General features: G+C 50.4%; 1 protein-coding gene across 1 annotated transcript in view; it reads right to left on the minus strand.

The window, feature by feature from the left end:
- Window positions 1-466: 466 nt before the first annotated feature.
- The window catches only part of KIF14 (kinesin family member 14), a 38,237-nt gene continuing 20,229 nt past the window's right edge, over window positions 467-18,474 (minus strand). The window contains exons 15-29 of the mRNA XM_052654012.1: window positions 17,600-17,760; window positions 17,200-17,347; window positions 16,381-16,533; window positions 14,838-14,964; window positions 13,069-13,162; window positions 12,427-12,559; window positions 11,174-11,274; window positions 9,292-9,386; window positions 6,153-6,377; window positions 5,802-5,983; window positions 3,854-4,012; window positions 3,054-3,176; window positions 2,073-2,147; window positions 1,205-1,343; window positions 467-858 (exon numbers count right to left, since the gene is read on the minus strand). Coding sequence (XP_052509972.1) covers window positions 467-858; window positions 1,205-1,343; window positions 2,073-2,147; window positions 3,054-3,176; window positions 3,854-4,012; window positions 5,802-5,983; window positions 6,153-6,377; window positions 9,292-9,386; window positions 11,174-11,274; window positions 12,427-12,559; window positions 13,069-13,162; window positions 14,838-14,964; window positions 16,381-16,533; window positions 17,200-17,347; window positions 17,600-17,760 — 2,307 coding nt within the window. The remainder of the gene's footprint in view (window positions 859-1,204; window positions 1,344-2,072; window positions 2,148-3,053; window positions 3,177-3,853; window positions 4,013-5,801; window positions 5,984-6,152; window positions 6,378-9,291; window positions 9,387-11,173; window positions 11,275-12,426; window positions 12,560-13,068; window positions 13,163-14,837; window positions 14,965-16,380; window positions 16,534-17,199; window positions 17,348-17,599; window positions 17,761-18,474) is intronic.

Below are 18,474 nucleotides of genomic sequence, written 5' to 3' on the forward strand. Positions count from 1 at the left end.
AACACACCATTCAGAATGGCAACCAGTTAATCTTCCAAGAAAAGGGCTGTCAATTCAACAAGGCAGGTTAAGCTGCCCTGGTTAGACTTACTTTGGCAGCTTCCCCATAAAACTCATCGTAGCTACTGTATTTGCAAGGGAGTGAAGATACAGGCATGAAGGCGTCCACTTAGAGGAAATAACTTATCAGTCACCACAGCCCCATAAGGACCAGTACACACAGGCTAGTGAGCCAGCCCGAGGCCGCACACTCGCGTTAAAGGCGACCATCGACACCTCCAGGCAACGGACAAGGACCACTCACTCGGTCTTGAACCCCAGTTCCAGCTGATTGCCACGAAGCTGACACGGTCAGTACCTGCCTTTCACCGTCTGCAGGGAATCGCAGCTGCACATCTAGGCATCTGGAACCAGCGCCCACACCCAGCAGCAGGCTGCCCACAGAACGGCTGGCTCTGGAGCAGGCCTACTGCTCTCGAGCGGGAGGAGATCCCTCCCCGGCGCCCTCCCGGGTGGGCAGCACACCCTGCTCTGAGCCCCCCAGGGCCGGGCCCGGGAGCTCGTACACCCGCTTGGGCACTCCTCGGGTCCTCTGGGGGCCGGGCCTGTCCGACCTGGGCTGCTCTTGTTCTGCTGCTCTGGGACCCTGATCGCAAGCTTCCCAGGGCCCCCACAAAACAGGTCCTTCTTCAAATTCAAAGCCCAAGAGCAGTGAGGTGGCGCGGGACTCCAGCTCCCGGCGGCTGGCTTGGGCTCTGCTGTCCTCAGGGCACCCAGCCCGGTCGCCGTGGAGACCCCGGGCAGAGCTGCAGAGACGCTGCACACAGTCCTGGAGGAGGGCCACGTCCCCGCGGTGCCCTGTGCAAGGAGAGGGGAGAGGTGGTCACCTCGCCATCCCTCCCCAGGGGATGTGACCCGAGACGTCTACGCCAAAGTGAGCCCTCGGGACACCTCCAGACAGCTCGAGGGCATCCAGTGCACCTGTCAGACAAGCAGCTTGTTCCTCAGGATCTAGTAGTCTAGGCAGAGGAACTTTCAGGTGTTAAGTGGGAATTCAATCACACAAGTTCCTACAGGTCCTTAAGGCCAACAAGGGGCACTGATGAGGCCTCAGTGAGCGAATCACACTAGAAATGAGAAGATGCCTGAGAGTCCTCAAACTGTCAAGTCCTGATTAACCACAAATTCCATGCGCACTACATACCTCTCAGCGCAGAAATAATAATTTGAATAGTTTGCTCTAAGCCACATTTTAACTTGAAGAATTCTTGGGCAAGATTGATCATCTTCTTCAAATCTTTATATTCAGAATTTTCTTCTTGTACTTGAGTTCTGAAGCTTTTCTGCATAAAAAAGTTCATAGTTTAAAAAATACATAATAGGTTACATGGAGGGAAGGCTCAGTCAAAATAATTTAATTGCCAGAATTTTACCTCCAAAATGACATTGAGTTTAATTTCAAGACCAAAATGTGATATGAACAATTACTATATTCAAAAGAAAAAAAGTTTTAAACAATTTAAAAATCAAAGTCCAATTTCCTGTTTTATGAAAATGAAATAAAACAATAGTACCTACTGTTTACTACCCAATTTCGTAAAAGATTAATTTTTAAGAGCTCAACTTTATATCTCCTGCTTATTTTAACAGACATTTTCAAGCTACAGAAATTTTGATTCCATACTTAGTTTGTATTTTTCCATTTACCTGTGACATGAGTAAGATAATCTGTCTAATTTGCCTGTATTTATAATCTTTGTGCATACTGATCATTAAACATAATTTTTTAGCCTATGGTGATTATTCAAGCAAAAGCTGACAGCAGCAGAGAGAAACAGGCCCGACACATTAATATGCTCAGTTTCTGCACGCGATTTCATCCATCACTAAGCCTAACAAGTTAGACACCAAGAGGAAGATGCCTGAGAGCTCCTGCGCCTGCTTCCAGTAAATGGGCAGAGAGGGGCCACTGGCGAGCGACAGAAACCAAAACACCAGCACATCTGCGCCAGAGCCCAGTGAGAGGAAAACACACTCAGCAAAACGCGAGAGCAGTCAAGAGCTCCTCTTACTGTTTTCCATCCAGCGAAGAGGTTTCCGAGGGATTCGATCAGTCCCAGGGCATTAGCTTTCATCTGTTTGGTAACCTACCGAGAATGTTAAAATATTTTACTATACAAATAACTGTTTAGAAGTATAAAAACCCTGGCATTCTATGGGATCTGCCAGGGAGAGGAGTTTTCGTCCAGTGGTCACAAGGTTGGGGCTCAGTTACTGAGACTGCAAGTAAGCAGCCAGAGTGTCCAAGTTACAGAAGTGGGTTTCTTTCTAAATAAGTTGCACACTGGTCCCACGTTAAATGTGGATACCTGAGTCTTCCTGGTGGCCCAAGTGGCTAAGTGTCCACCTTGCAATGCAGGGGACACCAGTTCGATCCCTGGTCCAGGAGGATCCCACATGCTGCGGAGCGACTGGGCTCGCGTGCCGCAACTGCTGAGCCCCGGCTCGAGCGCGGGGGAGCCGCAGCTGCTGAAGCCCACTCACCTGGACCCTGCTCTGCAACCAGGAGGCCACGCGCTGCAATGAAGAGCAGCCCCCATTCTCCACAACCAGAGAAAGCCACACAGCCACAAAGACCCAAAGTAAAAAATAAAACTGTATAAAAAAAGAAATCATAAAAACAAAACTAAAGAAGCATAGCTCCCATTGAAAAGCAGAGCCCTAATCAAAGGAGGAAGAAGAGAAGTGGAAAGTGGCCACTAGGGGCCACTGACACGCCGTCCTCTCGGCTTCATCCGCAGGCTGGATCTCTCCGGCAGCCACCACGGCCACGGCAGGACCCACAGTGCTAACCTCGAGAGGAGCTGCCGTGACTCAGGTGTAAAACTGGGAAAATCACCAGGAGTGATGATGCCAACAGCCTTCTCAATAAAAAATAACCCAACTAAAATATATAAATTCATAAAGATCTCATTCACTGAGTTAAACTATCTTTAGAAACCAACTTTACCTACTGTCTGGTGCTACACAGGACATTCCTTCTTTCGTCTTACCTCATCTTGGGGACTCTGTCTTACGAGTTCACGCTCAAGCTCTTCTGCTTTTTCTATCCCAGCATCGAGGAGACTCTTTACTCCCATCTCTACACCATCACAAACAGCACCCACAAAATCATCCTAGAAAAAGTTTTTAAGCGTTAACTGGCAAATTCAATTTCTATATATCTTTTAAATTACCAAATAATTAAGTTAAATAGTCTGCTTATTTCAGGACTGTAGATAGGGAGGCCTGGCGTGCTGCGGTTCATGGGGTAGCAAAGAGTTGGACATGACTGAGCGACTGAACTGAACTGAACACATTCCTAGCTTATTAATTCAACTAAAGCTAGAATAAGAACTAACAGTATGTAAAGAAAAAAAAAACACAAAATCTGTACTTTTGTATCCTATGTACATTGCAGAGAGGGTTTGTCATCTTGGACACCATGTGGCTAGAACAAACACCTTAATATAACGCTGTGTTTTCAGTAGCATGAATAATTAAAGCAAACACACATTTCCTAGACTCACACGCCAACGTCATTATGAATACACTCTCCGTGTTGGCTGGCTGAGCACCCGCCCTCCAGAGCAGACGGGTACCCTCAAGCCAAAGACCCAGAAGATACGGGCAGGATCCCAAATCAACGGGCACGTTTATCCCCTAAGACTGTAACAGCTTTCATCTTCTGCTGAACTAGTAAGGTATGAGCAGCTCTGAAAAGTAAACGTTTCTCCTGCTTCATGGCCCCCTGACAGGAAACACTGCTGCTCCGAGCCGAAGGCTGTCAGCACGAGTGAGCGCGGCCCACTACCTGCAGGCCTGCGGCCCCGTGAGCGCCGCTCTCCAGCAGATGCAGCCGGCCCCCAATGAGGGCCACTGACCGCCCCACGCACGCGACAGCTCGGCGCACGGTTTGGATCACTTGCTTTTGAGCCTCTTTGACCATCGGTGAAATATCCGAAGAGCATCCCTGTAAGACAAAAATGGCCCAAGGTGTCAGGTACCTGAGATGACCAGGGGAGGGAAGGACAAGAAGAAGTGGTTCTGCGCCCGCTCCTACAGCAGCTGTGCTTCACGAGAGTCCGATCAGAGCCAGAAAGTGTGCAGCCCAGTAGCCTCTGACAGGGCATGAGGAGGACACAGGCCGCCCCCAAACAGCTTCTGTACCAACAGACGAACAGGCCGCAGCGAGCTGTGCGGGTTCCAGATCAGTGAAGGAAAGTTACATGGCTCAAAATAGCCTCGAGTTAAAACTCCCCTCCAGATCCTCCCCACCATTCTATGGAAAACAAAGAACTCGGTCACCCAAAGAAAAAAAAAATGGCCATTAAGGTTGATACGCCCAGCTCCCAGCTGGTCCAGCCTCTGGCCGATCTCCAAAATTCCTCGCCCCAGCCGTTTAAGAGATAACTACTCCAAACAACCTTGGAGAGGAACAGGCCTCCTTAAGACAGTGGCTTTCCACATATATGCCTATATATACCTACTCTTTCCTTGGATTAATGCAGCAGCTCACTAATCTGACTGCTGCCCCTTCTCGCCTCATTAAAGGTGATCTGTTCTGTAAAGTGCCGGTCTCATTCTTTTTCTGATTCTTGCCTCCTCTAACTCTATACCCTACAGTCAGTGCAGTAGAGTCCCTCCCAGGAGGTGCCTGACATGACAAAGTGTCCACTAGATGAGAGGACTGGGAAGGCCTGGGAGGCACCAGAGGATCTGGCCAACATCTAGAAGCTTTGCTGTCTCTCGGGGTTTCCGCTTTGGCCCCTGGGATGTGCGGGCCTCTCTCGGTGGAGGTCTGGGCATCAGAAGATTCAGGGCCTCTGCTCCCACTTCCCCTCCTCCATCCTCACTGGGCACGTGGCTGCTGGAATAAAAATGCAGGTCCCAGGGACCCTGGCCCTACATGTGATGACACTCTGGCCAAAGATGTGTGAATAGAAACGTCACATGACCATTTCCAGAAACCTCCTTGAATGAAGACCCCCAAGGCCCCGACCTTCTTTGTCCCCTCTCCCATCCCATGCGCTGACCTCCCCTGGGGCCCTGCCATGGGATGGACACAGAGCCCAGGGCGCTGACACAGGATGGACACGGAGCTCAGGCCAGCCACGGGCTGCATGGAAGGAAGCGGGGCCCCAAGGCAGCCAAGCCCACCTCCAAATGTTATGGGCAAAAAGAAGCTTCTATCTTACATCTTCCTACAGTCAAACCTCATCTAAGGGAAGAGGCAACAGAAATACTCTCTGCCCTGGGTCGGATCAGCAGGCTTGTGACTAACTCACCGCCTTTGACTAGGGCAAGGCCCCACCCCTCCCCAGCGCCAGAGCGAGGCCCCGCCCCTCCCCAGTCCCAGCATGAAGCCCCGCCCCTCCTCAGGCCCAGAGCAAGGCCACGCCCCCTTTCCCAGCCCCGCTGCGGCCTGAGCGTCAGGAGCACCCTGGACTCAAAGCTATGGCCTATCAGTGGTGAACACTGGACACATCCTCCCTGGCCTTCCCTTCCTTATAGAGGAGACAAACCAGCGCGCACGTCTGGGGCTGCAGCGAAAACTAGAGGAGTTAATATTCATAAGCCGCACAGCACTGCCACAGCCTGGCCCACAGAAACCCCCGGAAGCCCTGGTTCATTAAGTCAATTACTCAACACCCAGTCTCATGATTTCACACAGAGGTCTGGGCCTGGGCGAGGCACACACAGGAGGAAGTCAACAGGCACTTGCGGAGCAGGAGTCCTAAGGGGACCCACGGCCCCCTTACCTGCAGAAACAGCTGCAAGCGGCTCCCCAGGGTCCTCACTTCCTGCCGCAGCTCGGCCAGCAGGGCCGCCCAGCCAGCCTCCAGGAGGACACCGCTCACCCAGGGTCCCGTCAGCACCGCAAGCTGCTCGAACGCGCTTGTCACCTGGACTGCGAGCGACTGGTTTGCTCGGTCAGCGAACACTTGGAAAGAAGAAGAAAAGTGATGAGCAGAAACGACCTCCCAGTAAAAGAGCTCACAGACGCTCGCCACGCAAACACGAGCGTCAGACAACGCATGGCAGAGGTGCCATGCCACTGAGGATGCGCAGGACACAGTGGTCCCCACAGGCAGGTCGGTGCGGACGCTTACGGCTACACTGACTGTCCTCGTCCTGCTCTTCGTGGGCTCTGGACACGGCCAGTACCCCGTCGTGGATTCTGAGGAAACTGCTCATCAGGCTGTCTGCCACGGTGCCTTCTTCATCATCACTCTGTCCAAGAAGCTCTAACGACGAGCCGATCAACTCTTTGCAAATGCCAGGAAGGAAGGGTTCCGCTGAGTCCAGGTAAACAGGGCTGGATTTCCCCACTAAGCCTGTGTCAACAGAAAACAGCCATCATAAGGCTCGTTTCCAGGGACAACGCTTGCAAACAGACGCATCAGAGCAAGCAACTGCACAGCACTGGGCACGCATTCCAAGCAGGCTGCTCCCATTTCAAGACAGCCTCCTTTCTCCACGCCAAGGGGGAGACAGCCCCGCAGAGGGGCTCAGCCAGCTTCCCAACAGCACCCCTCTGTCCACAGCCCAGCAGCTACGGAACCAGACAACAGGGAAACCACAGAGCCCGAGCAACCACTGACTTCAGGCAACACCTAAGGAAGTGTGAACTGGTGAAAACAATGGTAGTTGCATAAAGCAAAATAACATAAACACAATAAACAAAAGGAATAAACCACACGCTGGAAAAGCAGGCAGTCGTACAACAAACAACGGAAGGAGGGTCCCGGCAGCTCCTCCTTAACACTTCCTGCTCCAGGTCCCCTACAACCGGGGGAGGAGAAAGCCCAACGAGGACCCACAGTCCGTCTGCCACACCGCAGGGAGACAGGCTCTCAGAACAACTTTCTAAGCACCGTCCAAGCCAGAGGTAGGCAGAAAGTGTGGAAGAGCTCATCGGCATCTCTGAAAGTAACAGCGCCCAGAACGCTAGCCCCTGAGGAGGGCTCTCATTCGATGCACACGGTTAGTTTTCTGGTCCAACCCACAGGCGACTGGAAACAGCAAACTACAGAAGAAAGTGAAACGCAGCACTGGGTGGGGACTGCTGAGAGGAGCCAAAACAAGAGCTTGGTTTGGGAGGAGAAAACAGAAACGCGGCCAGGCCTGGAGCGCCGTCACTGCAGGGTGACGACGGTCAACTTCGCGACGGTGACAGAGACCTCCCGCGACCTGCTTCACGAGACGCCTGTCTGAACGCATCAGGCCCAGCTGCAGCCCGTCACAGAGACCTGTGCGAGTCTAGGTTCAGAACACAGCCCCTCGGGTGAGAAGTTCAGACACGTGCTGACCCTCTACAGGCAGGAGTGCTGCCCCCACCAGCCCCAGCAGGCCTGGTCCTGCTCCCACCGCACGACCCGCCAGGCGGGGCCACACTAAGCACATGGTGGGCTTCCATCTCCCTCTCGGAAAACTGCAAGCGGGCAAAGGCCTCTCGCGTCTGAACTTCCCCTTACATCCTAATTTTAAAGGGCACTTAAAAATGACCCTTGAGTGCTTGAAACTAACGCAACGCTGTAAATCCGCTATTCTTCAATTTTAAAAAAGACCCCAGAAGAAATACGTTTAGTTATCTGGAAAAGGTACGTTTATAAAACATCTTACTCTTAAGTAGTACGGGATAAGTAAGTTGCTACCACAGAAACACAGCCTTTTATTTTGCTGGTAAACAAAGTCTATGGCGTATTTTGCTTTGACTTACGTTAAACAAGAGTAGGATAATAAATGTCTTCCTAAAAGATAAGTTTATAATAAAAAAAAACAGTCTATTGTCTTTATAGTCAAACGAAGTCGCTCAGTCGTGTCCGACGCTTGGTGACCCCATGGACTGTAGCCCACCAGGCTCCTCTGTCCATGGGATTCTCCAGGTAAGAGTACTGGAGTGGATTGCCATTTCCTTCTCCAGCAGATCTTCCCAACCCAGGGATCGAACCCAGGTCTCCCTCATTGTAGACAGATGCTTTACTGTCTGAGCCATGGCTAATCATATCCCACTGATATCGTTACAGACTACTACATTACGTAGCAACTTTTAAACTCAAGTTCACTAAGGTACAGGTAACACTCTGAAAGTGTCCGCATCTTGAGTGTACAGCTTTTTTACTCACGTGCACCATGTAACTGCCGCTGAGGGGGAGGCACACCGCCAGCCCGTCGCTCCTGACAGGCTCGCTTGTGACCCACTCCTCTATCCTGTCACTGCAGCTCAATTTTCCCTATTTTTGAACTTTCCATAAACAGAATCATATGGAATGTACTCTTTACTATATAGTTTCTTATACTTCACGTGGAGCTTCCCTTGTGGCTCAGCTGGTGAAGAATCTGCCTGCAATGCGGGAGACCTGGGTTGGATCCCCGGGTTGGGAAGATTCCCCTGGAGAAGGGAAAGGCTACCCACTCTGGTATTCTGGCCTGGAGAATTGCATGGACTGTACAGTCCATGGGGTTGCAGAGAGTCGGCCGCGACCGGGCGACTCACGTTCACGCTTCTCGCAGAGCTTGTGGCGCCCCCGGGCGGCGCGGCGAGGCAGTGGCTCTCCTGTCGCTGTGTAGTGGTTTGCAGCTACCAAGCAGCCACTTTAACTATTACAGGTACTTACACATATAAAGTGTACCCCCCTCCTTATGAAAACTAACATTATAGTCAATATTGGCACTAAATAATCATTCAGTGGAATATGTTCTCTAACTTCTTCTTTTAAACCATTAAAACTGGAAGTAATTTTGTGACAGATGATACGTGTGTGTTACATGAAATCCCGAAGGAAATGAGGGTGTGTTGTGCCGAGGACACCCCCTCCCTGTCCTGTGTCACCCCTTGCGCCCCGGAGAAGCAGCACTTTCAGGCCAAGGGAAGCTCTCCTGGAGACCTTGTTCACGAGCAAGCACGTGTGTGCAGCTCTCTTCCTCCTCCTCACACAAGTGACATCCTATAGCACACCATCTTCCACACTTGGCCTCTCTCTACTTGGAAGGAAACAGTGTCCTCATACATTTGTGAACACACACACGTCTTCCCCATCTGACCCAGTCACTCAGTTAACACTTGGAAATACACCATAGAGCGCAGAGCTTCAGGAGCAGGAGGGCCCCCGGCGCGCCCTCCTGTTTACAGAGGCGGCGGGAGCTCCCAGGAGACGAGATGCTTCGCACAGGACAGGAAATGGGACAGTGGCAGAGACAAGCCCTGCAGCTGCTCTCAGTGAATGGCAGAGGCCAACAGAAAAGGACCTGCACAGCCTGAAGAACGCAGGTTCCGGCCCGCGTGGGCCTCGACGTCGTGCAGACAGCCGGAAACCCTCCTGTTGTTCAGCAGACTCCTGCTCCTGCAACAACAGACCCAGCAGGTTAGCAGCCACATTCATATGCCACACGCGGTAACGCTAGAACACTTGCTGCCAAACACCCTAAAGAAAACAGATATCCAGGAGTGTGCTTCCCATGGAGCCCTTCGTCAAGGGCTAAGTGAATTTGGTCCATTGAGTAAGAATTTGACTATCTCTAGGTAGCATTCTAACCCCCTACTTCACTGAGCAGAATGAATATCTATAGAAAGCAGTTGAGCCTTGAACACAGGGGTCACACCCCCTGGGCACAGTCAAAAGCCCGTGTGTACCTTACAGTCAGCCCTGGTGTGTGAGGGTCCTCCACATCCGTGGGCCAACCAACCCCAGGCCTGTAGGGTTTCCTGTTGGAAACCCGTGTTGTTCAAGGTCAACCGTCCCGTTAGTCTTGGGCTCTGGATACTGTGGTTGAAGCACATCAGTGAGCTTCTGGGCTCACTGAGCTTAAGGTCCATAGGAAGAGTGAGAAATTAGGCACGTAACTACACTCGAGTGCCGCGCTGTGGAAGTACTGGGGGGTGGGGGGCGGCCTGCAGAGACTCTGGGGAAGGACGCGGCCCCAGAGCCTGGAGGCCCCCCACCCCCAGAGCAGGGGTCAGCTGCACGGGGAGGCAGGCGGGTTGCGGGGAGAGAGGCAGGCTCACGGGGAGGCTGGGCCCAGGTGGATTCTGAGCTGCGTTACCCAGAAAGACACTGCTCTCTGCGACAGAGAGGCTGTGATACAGTCGCGGTCGGGAGCTCGGGCATCGCTCAGACCTGGGCTTGAGCACCAGCCCTTCCCTTAGCAGCTGGGGGGCTTTGGACAAGGTTCTCATCTCTCTCAATCCTCGGTGACTTCGTCCGTGAACTGGGGGTAAGAAGGGCCTTTGCTGCTCAGCAGACATTCAACACACGCTCCCCAGTGACTATGCTTCTGGTGGATGAACCGCCATGACCTCCACATCCTGAAAGCCCCCCATCTCCTCCTCGAAGCCTTAGGCCGCAGGAGACCCCCATCCGGGAACCTCAGCCTCACCGCGTCCACACCAGCCCCACCCGGCTCCCCCGCCCGCCCCCTGGCCGCATCCTCGTCACCCATGCCCAGGCCGGCCGGGACGCGTGTGAAGCCCGCTCTCCCTCGGGTCCAGGCCAGGCCCTCATCACCGGCCCTGCCCCTGCTCTCCTCCCGCCGGCCCTGGAGGACAGGGAGCGCCGGGCCTTTCTCTGGCACCCCCAGACACGGCAGCCGCAGTCCTGGTTCCAACCACGCTGGGGGCTGGGCCCCGGGGCGAAGGCCCCTCCAGGGCACGTTCGCCTCTCTGTAGCCCGAGGGTCGGGGAAAGAGGGGCAGCCGTGCGTCTCGTCTGCCTCAGTTAATAAGCGGCACTTGTCACGCACGGAGGTCCTCGGTCACCACGACTGAGTGCCAAGGTGCTCGTACTAACCTGACTGCGTCTCACACTCCGCAAACTACGATAAAATATCACAGAATACGCCAGGCTTCTGAGAAAGGGTAATTTAAAGTAATAAACACTGCTCGTTTTTATAGGAAATTTGATTTATGCTAGTCTAAGCTGCTCTTAAAACTTCTATGGTAAAATACTGAGGACTTTTCCTTCATATACTAACTGAACATAAGCAACCTAACGCCCTCACGGCTGTAATCTGATCACTGACACTCAGGCTTCCCCCCAACAGATACCCGCCGTGAGAGCAGACAGTTCTTGTGGACAGGGAGTGAGGCACGTCTACACCCAGAGCGAGAGAGCCAGCAGCGCCCGCACCCTCACCTCCTCCTGGAAAAGGAAGAAACAGGAACATGGGTGATGTCGGGTTCCCACTCATCTTCAGGGCCACAAAAGACATCTTCACCCCGGCTACTGCCACGGCTCTAAGGAAATAAACACAGAGTTTCCAGCAACAAAGGGGGAAGGTTTAAACACTTCGCTGCATTTATCAAAGTAAAAATGCACAGAAGTGGATGCTGTTTCAGTGAGATCTGAAGATTAATAGGTTCAAATGAGCCAAATTAAAAATGCCTGCACAACAAAATGAAACCCTGGAGATGTCAACACAGCCAGGGGGGAAACGTATACGACAAGTGTAAAATAAAGGTCATTTTTCTTAAAATCAAGGTTTATTATCAAAATATGTTAAGAACGCTTACAGATGTTAGCTCACTACTCACACCTCACTTGTCAAAAAATTCAGAGGACGTGAACACACCCTTTACCAATAAGCAAACAAATCCTCAGTCACTAATTATGAAAATGTAAGTTAAACCAGGGACACTGATAAATGGCAACATTCCTGGCAAGCAATTTTTCGGTGAGAAAAACAGAAGAAGTTTATATTTTTTGATACAGTGTCAGAAAATGGAAGACAAGGAAATAAGATGTTAGAAACCAACATACGCAGAGCTGCGACTTTTCAAGCAGCAAACAACCGAAGCCCCCGAGGGCACAGCAGTGGGCTGGGAACACGAGGTCCCCAGCACCGTCGAGGACCCCGCCCGCTGCAGACTGCTCCACGTCCGTCACGCCCTTCTCCCCTTCAACTCACGCGTAAAATTTAAAGATCATGCTACTATTCCTGAGCAGATTTAGTACTAAACTTCCCCATACAGCTATGACAGTGAAAGTGGTAGTCACTACGTCATGTCTGATTCTTTTTGAGACCCCATGGACTGTAGCCCACCAGGCTCCTCTGTCCATGGAACTTTCCAGCCAAGAATACTGGAGAGGGTTTCCTTTTCCAGGGGATCTTCCCAACCCAGGGGTCAAACCCAGGTCTCCTGAATTGTAGGCAGATTCTTTATCGTCTTAGCCACCAGGGAAGCACGTCTCACACAGCTATAAATATATTAAAACCCCAAAAATCCCTTCTACAGGTAAAAGTAAATATACACAATTGTTAATACTGGTTGGTCTGGCTACTGTGGATGGCTTTTTATTAATATTTGTCAAATTTTCCTTAATGAGAACATGTCACTTTTGTATTTTTCATTTCAAAAGTTTATAGAGATTTTGATGATACTACAAACCTCATAAAGTTCCTTCATTGCCGCAAGCTTAGACTCAAACTTCTCCAGACTCCAGACGGTTGAGACCCCGAGCTGCAGGTTACGGACCCGAATACAAGCGTCAGAGCTGCTTCCTTTATCTGACACCACATGTCTGAGAGAGAAATCAAAGAAAAAAATGCTTCTCCTAAAATACACATAGCAAATACACATAACCGAGAGATTCCGGAAATGGAACAGCTCCCATAAAACTCAGTCCACCGATTAAGTCTCTCCAGAGTTAAGTACTTCTGTTATAGTTATAATCAGGTCTAGGATACACTATATACTAAAATAACTTCTGAATAGTAACTTTTTAAATTAAAAATTCAATATTGCACATTTCTTTTAAAATGTGGAATACTAATAAATTCTCAACTCAAAAGAAAATTAGTAAATTCCTAAACCAGCTAAAATTACTGTTTATAAAATATTTTAAAAAGCCTTATTCACTCCAGAATGACCTCTGAAAGGGGAGTCTGGAAGTGCCCCTCAGGGATTCTGATACCTGCTCACTCCTAGACGGGCGTGTAGAGTACTAAAGAAACTCAACAACAAAAAAATCACATAAAGGGCAACTAGTTTAAAGCAAAGAATGAGTTTACTAATAAGATAACTGCTCACCTGCCAAAAACGTAATTCCTGTTTAGCCTGCTGCTGATGGCGTTGGCTTCCTGAATCATGACGGACAGCTTCATGGAGCTCCAACTGGGCTGCGCTGGCAGGAGGCAAGGGAGAAGGTTGAGAACAGGGGCGTGAGCGCTGACACACCCCCGGGCACACCCTCTGAAAACCCAGCTTCGCACGAACGGCAGTTAACTGTGCATCACAGACGGGAAGGGTGCTAAGTCAGGGACTTTCCTACAGCCCTCACGGCGAAATAAGATATTCTTCACCCAAAATGAGGTCTTTCACCTAGGAGGCAGGGAAGAAAAGTAGAGTTCACAGAGATAGGAAATGCCAAAGATGCTGCTTTTCCTCCTAATATTTCTAAAGATCTTCTCTTTTTCCTAAGGTCTAAGTTAAAGCATTAGATGAAGGATACTACAGCTTTAACTTACACAGAAACACAATCCTTTTATATTTTGCCTGAAATTTTAAAAGTATATAGACAGAAATACATCAGGAAATAAAAACAATTTTAGTCCACAATTCCATGTTCCTAATTCGGATTTAAGATTTTACCACAGACACTTTCTATGTTGTTCAGTCAAACTTATAACCAGTATTCCCGTTAAAAGCATTTTTTTGAAAGAATAAAATTCATTATTCAGGTGAATTTAAAAAACAAAATCAGTATTCGTGGCAAGGCACAATTTTAGGACCTAAGAGCAACAAAAAGAGGAATTCACAAAATGTTCTTGTCTCTTGCAAGAGGCATAAGGAGCAGCCCTGCAGAGTAATTTGACAGAAATGCTGTGGGGAGGGTCGGGCACAGCTACCAGGTGTCCCTGCTGAGACAGGGCCTGGCCCACGCCCTGCGGGAACCCGCTGTGCGGCAGCCTGGGGGCCGCCACAGGCCCAGACCCGAGGCCCTCCAGGAACACCGGCTGGCTGCTCCTGGCCACAAGTCACAGGGGGCGGAGCGAGCGGGCAAGAGCTGCCGGCACGCCTACCCAACGCGAGGGGCGGGCCGCGTTTGTGCAAACAAGCGCATCTCAGAAATCATGACAGAACCCAGGAAAGGTGAGCATGGACTAGGTCCCCGTGAGTATAAGAAGCCAATGGGAATAGTTTAGCTGTGATAACAGTATCAGAGCTAAGCTTCAGGGAGTGACAGAGAAAAGAGGCCCTATCTCACTTGGAGACACACAGGGGCGTGTTTGCGGATCAAGTGATAGGCTGTTTGGGTTTTTGCTTCAGAACACTCCAAGGAGGCAGCGGGCTGAGCAGGGGCTGGAACAAAACTGAACTTGTGTCGGGAATTGTTGAAGATGGCGAAAAGTATGTAAGGGTTTACTGAAGCAGTCTCTGGGCTTTCACAGTTTATTTGAGATTTTCTGTAGTTAAAATAAATTTACATTGAAAACATGCTGTGTTCTACATAGGAATGTAGAAATGTACAAAAAAATAACTTCCAAGTAAGAAAGAAAGTGATGTGTGCAATGATTACACACAACTTAGATAATTCTTATAAAATAAGAATTCAGAATTAGATTAAGACATTTTAAAAGACATGATACACATGAAAATAATACTTGGAATTCTGTTTACTGTCTGGTCATGTAACTAAATATTCTAAAAATAACAGCTCATACAAATTTATCTAGATCCAGAGAAGTCCGTTAACATGTAGAACTGAACATTCTGAATATACAAGGATAACTACCCTCTTAGTAACTGTATGAAATAGCGCACGTTTAGAATGCCTGCTAAGGCCATCCTACACTCACCTGCGAAGGCTTTATCCCTGTGGCTCTGATTCTGCTGCAGAATCTGCACTTCCTGAGCAATCCTTTGCTTCTCTGTTTCTAGAGCTTCCAGAATTTTTGCGTGCCGAATCCTGTGGTCTTCTAAAGCCTGGGTGACGTCCATTCACATGCAGCCACACACGAGAGCATGCGGAGAGAGGAATTATGAACCAGACTGATAACGGCAGCACGCGACTTAAGTCTCATTCCACAGGACGCGTTTTATTAAGCAGGAAAGGCTTTTAAAAAACGACTTATACAGTATCTTTAGAAAACAATTATTTTCCCTCCACAAAATCAGGAGGAATTTCCGATGATATAAACTTTTTCTTCCCACTGATAGGAGTATAAAAATCTTCAGGGAAAAAACTAATCAAAAAAGCCCACACGCAAGAACATCTGTTGACTAAATTAAATGGTTAAATGAAAACAGCACCAAGAAAGCTCGTTCGACACTAAGAAGCTACCTAATAGCCCACTAGTAACTGTTCACAAGATGTGACCTGCTCTTAAGCTCTCCGAGGCGGTTCACTGGCCACTCGGGCTCTAGATCTAATACCCGTCTTCTCACCAAGCTCTAGCAGGGGTGTTTTCAGGTTACTGACAGGATCTTCTCTAACCCACCTCCACTATAAACTCAGAAAGAAAACAAACAAAGCTGCTGCTTGAGAGTCAAACTTGAAGGCACAAGAAGTCGAAGCGGAGATGAGAGCAGGGGCTCTCCCTCCAGGATCAGCGGTGCCTGCTCTGGGGCCACGCACGAGGGACTCAGGGCCCCCTCGGAGCTCTGGCCCAGCAGTGCTGGAGGCACCGGGATCTCACGTCCCCCGGGCGAGGCTGGGCCCCTGGTCCAGCACCTGGAGAGCACCGCCCAGAAGATGCCTCCGCCCTCAGAGAGACGAGGGACGCTGGGGCCCCAGAGCCTGCCCGCTGCTCCTCCTGTCCTGGCTCCGGGATGCAACCGGTACAGGAGTGAGCCGCGCCCTCTGCCCTGTGCCGTAGCGTCCCTCGGCATCCGTGTGATGGTGTGACAACGGGGGAGGACGGACACTTCGGCCAGGGAGACTCCGCTCACTCTCAGACCTGTCACTCCTGTGTCACGCGGCATCCATGTGATGACAGGGGAGGAGGGACACTTCGGACAGGGAGACCCCGCTCACCCTCAGACCTAGAGCTGGCCATCGCCCTCAACAGAACCTAAGTTCTTTAAAACAAAATCCAGGGACTTCCCTGGCGGTCCAGGGGTTAGCAATCCGCGGGCCAGTGCAGGGGACATGGGTTCCATCCCGGGTCCGGGAGGACCCTACGTGCTGCGGGGCAGCTGGGCCCAACGCCACCACCACTGAGCCTGCGCTCTGCAACGAGAGAAGCCCATGCAACGAGGAGCCCGCACTCCGCACCCAGAGATTAGCCCCTCTCGCTGCAGTGGAGACGCAGCACAGCCAGAAATAAACAAATGGATAAATTTTTTTTTTTAATCCAGCTTCCCCTCCAGACAGTCACACTAGCCACACGATGAGGTCACCTGCTTCGTCGCCAGGGCCTCCATTTCCAGCCGCTTTCTATTGACGTGAATTTCCTGCTCAAAGCGCTGCTTCGCCTTTTCCAGTTCCTCAATTTTATGATTCGCCTTTTCGTTGTTTATTTCCTGGATCTTCTTCCTTTGAGATTCTTCTTTCTTTAAGCAACAATAGTAAAAAGTAAATAGGGCAAAACTACAGACCAATTCTTCAAAAACAGCATCAGTTGGCAAAGAGTCTGCCTGCAATGCAGGAGACCAGGGTTCAATCCCCAGGTTGGGAAGGGCCCCTGGAGAAGGAAATGGAAACCCACTCCAGTATTCTTGCCTGGAGAATTCCACGGACAGAGGAGCCTGGTGGACTAAAGTCCATGGGGTTGCAAAGAGACATGACCGAGCGACTAACACACAAATAGGGCAAAAATACAGAACAATCCTTGAAAAACAACATCAAAAAAGTACAAAAGTTCCACTTTTAAAATCAATGCACAAGAAACTGACTCAGGGATGGAAAAGGGGCCCTGGAACGTCCCCACCTCATCTAGGTTGACTGACCGACTGAAAAGAACCACACCACTCGCCCACCCTCCTGAGCACTGGCCCCTGGACAGTGCAGGAAAGCTGATGTCCAGCAGACAGGAGAGCCGAGGCCCGAGGAGGGGATGGAGCCCCTCGGAATCTCCTCTTCCCCGAAAGCGGCATTTCCTCGGGACGCCCCGGGCCCGGCTAGAACCCTGAGTTTCCCCGGGACGCCCCGGGCCCGGCTAGAACCCTGAGTTTCCCCGGGACGCCCTGACGGGGAAGGAAAACGGCTCGGCCTCCTACCAGCTCTGCCTCCAGCACTTTGATCTTGCTCTCATACGCGGCCTTCTGAGAGGAGAGCTCTAGCTGGGCCATTTCTTTCACGATCTGGATCCCTTGCATCATCTCCTCCTTGGCTCTCACCTCAGCCTCCTTTATTTCTGCCTCAAGCCTGCAAGGCAGCGAACAGTCACAGCGTGGGCCGGCAAGCCTTCACACCAGAGGAGCTCTCAACTGTATTGAGACATTTGCAGTTAAACCAAAGTTCAAACCTCAGAACTTAAATTTCTGACTCTCTGTCAAAAGCGTTCCTAAATTTTTATCAGCTTGAAAACTGTTTATGCAAAATATAAAGGAGAAAATACAAAAGGATGAACATTCACTTATTTCTGAGCCGCTCCGCTCTACACACACGAGTACTCACTGTAACCTCTGGGCCATCAGCAAATCGTTTTTGGCCGACTCGAAGTCTTCTGGGCCCTTGCTCACAGGATTCTCTCTGCTGGGTGGCTGCTCCCCTTTCTGGACTTCCATTGGATGATTAAATCTAAAATAATGATCGCCACCAAGAATCACCCGATCACCCTAAGGCACACAAAAAATTGACCACTGGAGGTGAATCCAAACCAGAAATCACCGTGGGACAGATGATCACACTCAACAATTCAATACAGTCTAGTGTCACCAATGATAAACATAGAATCACAGCAGCTAACGTGTGAAGTGCCTGAGACAGTCAATTCCTAGGCAGGCTGGTAAGAAGTCCAGGCTCCCTGAGGAGGAGAAAGGGGTCTGAGGCTCTCAAAGAGGAGATAGGGGTCTGGAATTCTCGAGGAGGAGGAAAGGAAAAACATCCTTTTTTCCTCTACGTTCCTTACTCTTAGTCACATAAGACGTTTTTTCCTTTAGGCCCAGCACTGGGCTTCCCAGGTGGCACTACTGGTAAAGAACCCATCTGCCAGCGCAGGAGACACCAGAGACGTCGGTTCAATCCCTGGGTCAGGAAGATGCCCTGGAGGAGGACACGGCAACCCACTCCAGCATCTTTGCCTGAAGAATCCTATGGACAGAGGCCACAGTCCAGGAGGCTACAGAGTCGGACGAGACTGAACACACACACGCAAACACACACAACACACGCGCGCACACACGATGACACAGAGCTGATGACCACACAACAAACAACTCGGTTTACACTCTGTACTGAGGATTATATAACAACAACGTATCCTGCTGAGGACAGTTTCTCCTTCCTGAAAACCTTCTGGCCAATCCTGTTTTCTTAAAATGTAAACTACG

This window comes from Budorcas taxicolor, chromosome 16, assembly GCF_023091745.1.
Source record: "Budorcas taxicolor isolate Tak-1 chromosome 16, Takin1.1, whole genome shotgun sequence".
Taxonomy (NCBI): Eukaryota; Metazoa; Chordata; class Mammalia; order Artiodactyla; family Bovidae; genus Budorcas; species Budorcas taxicolor.